This window comes from Adiantum capillus-veneris, chromosome 2 (assembly GCF_014529385.1).
Source record: "Adiantum capillus-veneris isolate H3 chromosome 2, ASM1452938v2, whole genome shotgun sequence".
Taxonomy (NCBI): Eukaryota; Viridiplantae; Streptophyta; class Polypodiopsida; order Polypodiales; family Pteridaceae; genus Adiantum; species Adiantum capillus-veneris.
This window is the reverse complement of record NC_140932.1, coordinates 176,315,058-176,323,076: the sequence shown is the minus strand read 5'-3', so window position 1 is coordinate 176,323,076 and position 8,019 is coordinate 176,315,058. Positions and strand designations below refer to the sequence as shown.

At 41.1% G+C, this 8,019-nt stretch overlaps 1 protein-coding gene across 1 annotated transcript; it reads left to right on the top strand.

The window, feature by feature from the left end:
• The first annotated feature begins 6,214 nt into the window (after nt 1-6,214).
• On the top strand, nt 6,215-7,552 carry LOC147464111 (uncharacterized). Its single transcript, XM_086530326.1, has one exon. The coding sequence runs from the start codon at nt 6,215-6,217 to the stop codon at nt 7,550-7,552; it is 1,338 nt and encodes a 445-aa protein (XP_086386452.1).
• The last annotated feature ends 467 nt before the right edge of the window (nt 7,553-8,019 follow it).

Below are 8,019 nucleotides of genomic sequence, written 5' to 3'. Positions count from 1 at the left end.
AGCCGAAAAAATAAAAAAAATAAAAATTATAAGTATATTATGGCCCATTTGTGTGTAAATATTTCATTGTATATAGGGCCTAAATAAAAGGATTTTTTTCATAATTATTTTGGTATTTATTTAAATATTTCTACCTAGGTGTGTGTTATTTATGCTCTGTACATTGCCTCACCATTACCACAATTTTTCTTACCATTTTTCATACTCTTTATTCCATATAGAAATATTTTCATGTAAGCTTCTCTTATATTTGGTGTAACTCCACCCGAACAAAAATCCAAAAAAACTAGTTTTATTTATGTGTATATTTTTTCACTATTGTGATTTTTTCCTTCCTACATCTATTTTGTTTTTTTTCTAAAAAATTAGAACACCAAAAATATTTATCTTTTTATGGCAGCCTCATAATGAGAGAGATTTCTTTTGACCCCTTTATATTTTTTCCACTTATATTATTTATATTTGACATGTACATTATTTTTAGACCCCTCAATATTTGATTTTCTTAGTTGTACTATTCACTTATATCATGATCTCAACAATATCTTCAATTATAGACCTACCAAATAAGGTCAAGGGTAGGTGGCATGCATACATGCATTGTGGAGGGCTCACTCTTGGAGGTATTCAAAAGAATCATCCAAAGAAGGACCCCACAAGGACCTTGTGCAGTGAAAAAAAACAATCGGTTTTGCTGAATTTTTAAAGTTCACTTTCTCTCCGAATTTGAAAAGGTGATACAAACAAAAGTTGTAGCTCGTGGGCTGAACTTTTGTCTCAAATTTTTTCATATTTTTTTGAGCTACGAGCTGTGAGCTATGATTTTATTAGTGGACCCCAGTTTTCCCATGCTATGCAGCCACACTCTCTCTTCCACTTTATCATTTTCCTCTTTCACACACACTTCTCCACTCATCATCCCCACCTCTCTCACCACTCCTCTCTGCACCCTACTCACCTTCTCCTCAACCTTGAAGAATAAGAGAAACCATGGTGAACTCATACCTCCCACACACAATTCCATTCCAAAATTGACCACCTAGTCTCATTTTTCCTCGTCCAAATTACCCATATCTATCAAAAAAACCACAAAATTCAGCCTCTTCTCTTAAAAGACAGCATCATGGTGGTTGATTACTCAGCTTCAATTACCTTGTCTCTCAAGGAAGGTCAAGAGTGAAGAAAAAATGTACCGTCAAAGCTAGTGGACCGGCATCAACCTTGTAAGAAATCCACCTTTTCTTACCTCTTAAGAGTTTTTCTTCCTTATTTGTATCCTACATGGATACTCCCATTGTAAATATCCAATTCCATTTGTAAATTAATACTAACTCTACTAACACTAACCCACTATGAAAAGTCCTATCACCTCCATTTCTCTCCTCTCTCTTTCCCCACCAACTTCTTGATAATTCCAAGCAAAAGAAATTAGATAAATTGCTGAAAATCTAACCCAGCCATGGTTAGAGGAGTAACCCTAGCCTTCAAAATTGCTATAAAAGGAGGGTGTAGCTAGCACAAAAGGGTGAGCCATAAGCAAGAGCACTATGCTATAGCTTGAGAAGCCAAGCTCAACCTCTCTAGAAGGAGCTCTTGAGTGGAAGCTCATTGTCTTATGCATGTGCATGTGTTGTAATAGGGGATTAGCAAGGGAACTCTATGCCATCGTAAGAGAGAGAGTGATCATTCAATTGAGAGTAGGAAATCTATCATTTCTCCTACTAGTGTAAGCCCAACATTTGCTGAATCAAGGAGGGTGGATTTGGACTAAGCTTGGATACTTTGTCTCCCTTCCAACGTGAAGTAATGGACAACAATGATGCGTAAGTGTCTTGGTGTTTTTTGTTAAGCTCTTGATAGCTTGTCTCTGGTGTTGTCATCAATCTAGCCATAAATCCCACATACTGTAAGAGGGCGACAGGGTGGAGAGGACTCCCCTGGCCTTAAGACCGTGATTGGGGTGGCTTTTCTTGTGATGTGTTGTGGTGAAATTTACGCAAGCTATGTTGAACAAATACTAATCTCACTTTGATTTGTCATGACAGATTTGTAAGAAGGTATTAATGCAACAAGCACCCCCTCCCCCTTTCTCTCTCTTTCTTAAATATATAGTTGTGTTTGCTTGATCATTTCTGATACGTTTCAAAGCAGCCCGAGCACTATCTCTCTCTCTCTCTCTCGTGTTTTAGTGTGTGAGAGTGTTCCATTGGTGTTAGGGTTAGTGTAAATTCCTTGCTTGTTTGTGGGTTGCTCTAACGATTCTCCTCTTTTGCGTCCTAGTTCGCTCTTACACTAGGTGGTGCCCCTGGTGTAGTTGGGATTTGGCTGTGGGTTCGTTGTTTTGGTTTGTATTGTGTTGTGCCCCAGCCCCATTGAGCAGCACGGGAGCCTTGAAGGGTGTCTAGAGGGACGGAGCTTTTGATTCGACGCACCCCTGTTGCTCGCACTGTGAAGGAGGTGCTTCAAAGCTATGGAAATCTGTATAGAATGCAAGCAATAGCGCTAGAGGCTATTCAAGAAGCTGCAGAGGCCCACATCATTTCGGTGTTGGAAGATACCAACCTATGCGCCATACATGCAAAGCGAGTGACAATACAGCCAAAAGATATGCAGCTTGCACATCGATTGTGACGAGACTTCGAGCATTAGCCAAAGTTACCCCTCTTTTTGTATTGCACACCCTTATCTTTGTAATGATTTGACTTTCCAATGACAATATGATCAACAGTTGTGTCTACTGTGTCTATTATCTTTGTAATGAAATGACTTTGTAATTTCAAGTTCTATATGTAATTTCAGTCAATTTCAGTAAATTTGTGCTTTTTAAGTACCCTTGGGGGTAGATAAGCCTAGAAGGGGCAAAAAAAAGCCTGGCCACAAGGGCGCGCAAATGGCCCATCCATCAGTTTTGGATGGGCCATTTGCGCGCCCTTGTGGCCATGCTTTTTTTTGCCCCTTGTAGGCTTATCTACCCCCAAGGGTACTTAAAAAGCACAAATTTACTAAAACCTATTGGTTTTGCAACATTATTTTACATGGATCCTTGTGGACACCCTTTTTTGGCCATTTCAAGCTTTGAATTCCCTATAGGATATAAAAATAAATAACATATTGTGAAACCAAGTGTCTATGCAACATTAATTTGGATTTTTCAAATGTCCAATGTAATTGGACTTTTTGGTGCAGGGGTGTACTAGGTAGAGCTAAAGCAGGTGATAGTGTACTGGAAACTTCATTTCATAATTGATTTCACCTTTTCTAGTGTCCTTGAGTGTAAACATATGCTGGAATTTCCATAAAAATGGTGCATCTAAACTAATGATGCAAAACCAATTCATTTCAATAAATTTGTGCTTTGTAAGTATCCTAGGGGGTAGATAAGCCTAGTAGGGGCAAAATAAAGCCTGGCCACAAGGGCGCGCAAATGGCCCATCCAAAACTGATGGATGGGCCATTTGTGTGCCCTTGTGGCCAGGCTTTTTTTGGCCCTTGGTAGGCTTATCTACCCCCTAGGGAACATAAAATACCTAAATTTACTGAAATTGACTGAAATTACATACAGAACTTGAAATTACAAAGTCACTAATCAAAACAATTTTCATATCACCAATTGAAACAATTTTCAAGATTGACAAATCACATTCAAAAGAATTTGCAAGATAGAGAGACAATTTCAAATATTTTTTATTACTTCCAAAACGATGATTTTACATCATGTATCTGAGGAGTTCATTATTTTTTTGACCATTTCCTGGCGCCTATTTTGCACGTAAGGCAACTCCCCAATCAAGAGGGACTCCGCTATGGCCTTTGGGTCAGTTGAGCCAATGGAAGCATGTATCCCTATCTGGGCAAGCACTTTACCACGAAAGCCAGCGCCAAACGCTGTACATACAAGGGATCTACGCACTAGGAACACTTGATGCGCAGTTTGAGCAATGGTGCTCAAACACAAAAACTTGCTCAAAGCTTTTAACGACCAAGTCATAAAATGGGCTTGGGGAGTAAATTCATTATGGATAATGGCCACATCGCCAGGGGGGAGTTGTCCTAGGTAATGCGCAAGGAAAGCTTGAGGTCCAAAGCCCGTCTGCTTGCCACCCGTCCTTGCAGCAAAATCATCAACCTCCACGACATCCTGTCATAAACCGATGAAGGTTGAGAAAAAATACAATGAAGGATAAAATAGTAACATGAAATTTAGGATACAGTTTACCTCCTGCTCCTTGTCGTCCTCCTCCATGTTGCCCTTTGCATCCAAGTCAATGCTCCCGTGCACCACAGATACGACCTTTGGATCATCAGATGGGAGGTTGCTTAATGGCATAGGCATCCTAGCAGCCTCAACCTTGGCTTGTGTGGCTTGGAATTCTTCATCAGCCACGTGCAACTGCTCTGCTGCCAGGACCTCCGCACATACAACTATAATAGTGTCAGCAACAGAGTCCCCATCTGGCAAGAGCTTGCTTTCTAGGGCATCTGGCGTATTGTCTAAGGGACATTTGGTGCTGTTGCATAGCACGCTCAAGCATTCATCCATGCGCAGGCCAAATGCTTTCTCCAAATCATGCAGGAACACATACTCCTCCCCATCCACTAACACTGAGGAGAAACGGCTGATTTCTACCTCTGGGATAGCCACATCCGTCAGTGGTAGTGGCACTGGAGTGTCACTAGGGCCAGCCGCAACTATGGATTTCTCAACGACTTCCTCAAGACCCCTAGGGTACTCGAGCCGGTGTGCCTTTCCTTCCGCTGCAGGGTTCATGGGAATAACTTACTGCTCCTTGGTGTCCTTGATAAAGGGCCCAACCTGAAGGTGTGGTAGGGTAAAGGGGCCATTAAAAAACCGGGGCCCAATAATGGGACCATTTTTTGAGACTCATATGGGCCAATAATAAATCTCTTTTCAACCAAGAGTGGGTGACTTTTACAACATGGGCAGTGGAAAGGAGGAAAGTACATATTGTCTCATTATAGAAGCCTTTCCAGAACATTAAAAGTGCAAAATAATTCTCTAGCCAACATACGATGGCACTTGAATCCAGCCGGCTCATGGAAATGACTAGAGCCAACTCTTTTCCTTATATGTCTTGGATCTGCATCATCATAATCGCACACCTGCACATTAAAGACCTTCATCAGCAATTATGATTTCGTAAGAAACAACGAGGAAGAAAAGAGAGCCAGAGCCAAAGACGTTCCAAGCTCTTCAAGACCCATCAATAGCCAACACTTCTTCCCCAATACTCACAATAAGCAACACAATCTTCCCCACAATTTATAACCAGTTACGCTTCTTTCCCACAACCCACAACATGCAGAGCAGCAACTACAATCACCATATCTTCCCCACAACCCTCACAGGCTATTAGCAACAACAACAACCCGCATTTCTTCCCCACAACCCACATCAATAAACAAGAACCAGCAACAACCATCACTTCTTTCAACAGCCAGCACTTCTTCACCACAATTCGCATTAGTAAACAAGAACCAGCAATAGCCAGCACTTCACCCACTCCAAGCATCAGAAACCAATACATTTTTCCCACAATCAGTCAGCCATTACTTCTTGTCACAAACCTCTTCAACACATGCTAGAAAAAGTTCCTCCAAAGGCTTTAATGAAGAAATGCAAACCAGAACAAAATGGCCTCAATCGCTCCATGCGAATGCAAGGCATGTTTGATTGACAAATATCAACAACTTGAAGGTCTTTTATGTACTTCTCTTTTGTTGCACAAGAACGGGGGGAGAGTTTGCTGCTGCGGAAGAGTACACGTTCTGCCAGTTTGTATGTGCAGGCTCCCTCGGAAAAGGGCTCCTTTCATATCCCCCAAACTTTCAGTAACATCTCCTAAACGAGAGGAGAAACACAGTCCCAAAACGACTCCCCCTAAACCCCCTCCCAAAAGAAAATTTTCCGTTAAGGAGTATTCTCACCTTTTAGAAAACATATCGGATTGATCTTCTTCGAATCTCTCAAGTAAGTGCTGGTTTTATCATTACGAGATTACATGACTGGTTTCTAGTCACAACATGGTTATGCTTAAGTTAATTATTTGTTTGTTTAGCGTCTACCATTCTATAAAACGATCACTTCTTTTCATTGGCTGAATATGATCAGAATTTTGCAATACACAAGAATGTTATTATTCAGTTTCAATCATGCTAGTGAGTTATCTCTTCTGTTGTCATTTCATTGATAGGTATGGCGAAAAGAAAAGAATGTGTTGAGGCTACACCAACAACAAAAAAAGGCACAGATCCACATGTGTCACGTCTCAAACAAATATCAATAGCTACATCTCCTCAAAGGTGTAAAAAGAGAGTGCGATTTACACCAACACAACGAAGTAATGTCAATGTTCAATCTTCATTAAGGGATGGAAGGAATCCAAGGAAGGGTCAAGTCAACGTTCAAACGCCCTCAAAGGAGCATGGAGAAAGCAACCACAGTAAGAGGCTTTTCTCAACAGCCAAACATTCCACAAGGCAAACACTACCTTCACGCAAACGACCACCACTAATAAAACAAGCAAATCCCAAGTTTTCAATACAGGGTATGAAAGTATTGGCGAAGAAAGGAGCAAAGGCGGTGTACGCGATCACATGCGATTCACGCGAGTGGATGACCGTGCTGTGCTGTGTTAATCCAGCAGGCCAAGCTATACCCTCCTATTACATTTTCAAGGGCAGCCGCATCACCATGAATTACATTCAGCATTGCGAACCAGGAGCAGCCATGGCTATGCAAAAAAAGGCTTGGATGACAGGAGAGCTTTTCCAAGCATGGTTGGAGCATTTTGACAATGCCATAACTCAAACAATGGGCAAAGGCAACAGACATCTTCTCATTCTCGATGGGCATGGTAGTCATGTTTCACTAGATGTGATTGCAAAAGCTCATAATGCAGGAATAGACATAATCACTTTACCTGTCCACACTTCACATAAGCTTCAGCCTTTGGATGTGAGTGTTTTTAAATCATTGAAAGTTCAGTTTCGGAAAGAAAGAGATATTTGGCAGCAACAATCAGCTTCTAGGCAAGCTACAAAGACAGAAGTTGCATCACTAGTCGGCCAGGCTATTCAGTCTAGTTTCACAGAATCTAACATCAAAGCCGGCTTTCGTGCAACAGGAATATGGCCATTGAATGCAATGGTTGTTCGCTTTGAAGGCATGCCTAGCAATTATATCAACTTGATTGAGGATACAGCAATAGCAGTGGGATCAGATGATGAAGATGTAACAACCCGGTTAAGGTCAGAGGTTCTACCTTCAAACTGTGACGAGAATGTTTCTCAAGTGCCAAGCACACCAATGTATGCAAACAGAGAAGATGAGGCAATTTTCGCCTTACATAATATGGCTGCCCAAGTAGATGAGGACATTTTAAAAGAACATGTGCAACCAGAGCAAGTAATAACCTTTACACAGCTTATGGAAGGGGAAGATGTTTCCAGATTCCAAGATGGCCACATGATCTACAAGTGCCAAGCACACCAATGTATGCAAACAGTGAAGATGAGGCAATTTTCGCCTTAAATAATATGGCTGCCCAAGTAGAGGAGGACATCTTAAAAGAACATGTGCAAACAGAGCAAGTAATAACCTTTACACAGCTTATGGAAGGGGAAGATGTTTCTAGATTCCAAGATTGGCCACATAAGATCATGTATACCCCCTCTAATGCACACACAGTCAATGAGGATCAGCCCATTCTTACTTCATTGGTTACTCTAGCAAGCAACAATGTTTCAGGGTCAGATTTTAGAAGGCAGTCCATGCACAGAGATAGTATGGATCAGTCAAGTATTCCTTCAATAGTTACTCTATCAGGCAACAATGATTCAAGGTCAGTTTCTAGAAGCCAACCCATGCACACAGTGAATGTGAATAAATCAAATATTCCTTTGTTAGGTTCTCAAGCAACCTGGAATGGTCCAAGGTCAGATTCCAGGAGCCATCCCATACACACAATGAATGTGAATCAGACAAATATTCCTTCATTA

Coding starts and splice junctions, on each gene's coding strand:
- LOC147464111 (XM_086530326.1), top strand. CDS start 6,215: ATGGCGAAAAGAAAAGAATGTGTTGAGGCTACACCAACAACAAAAAAA.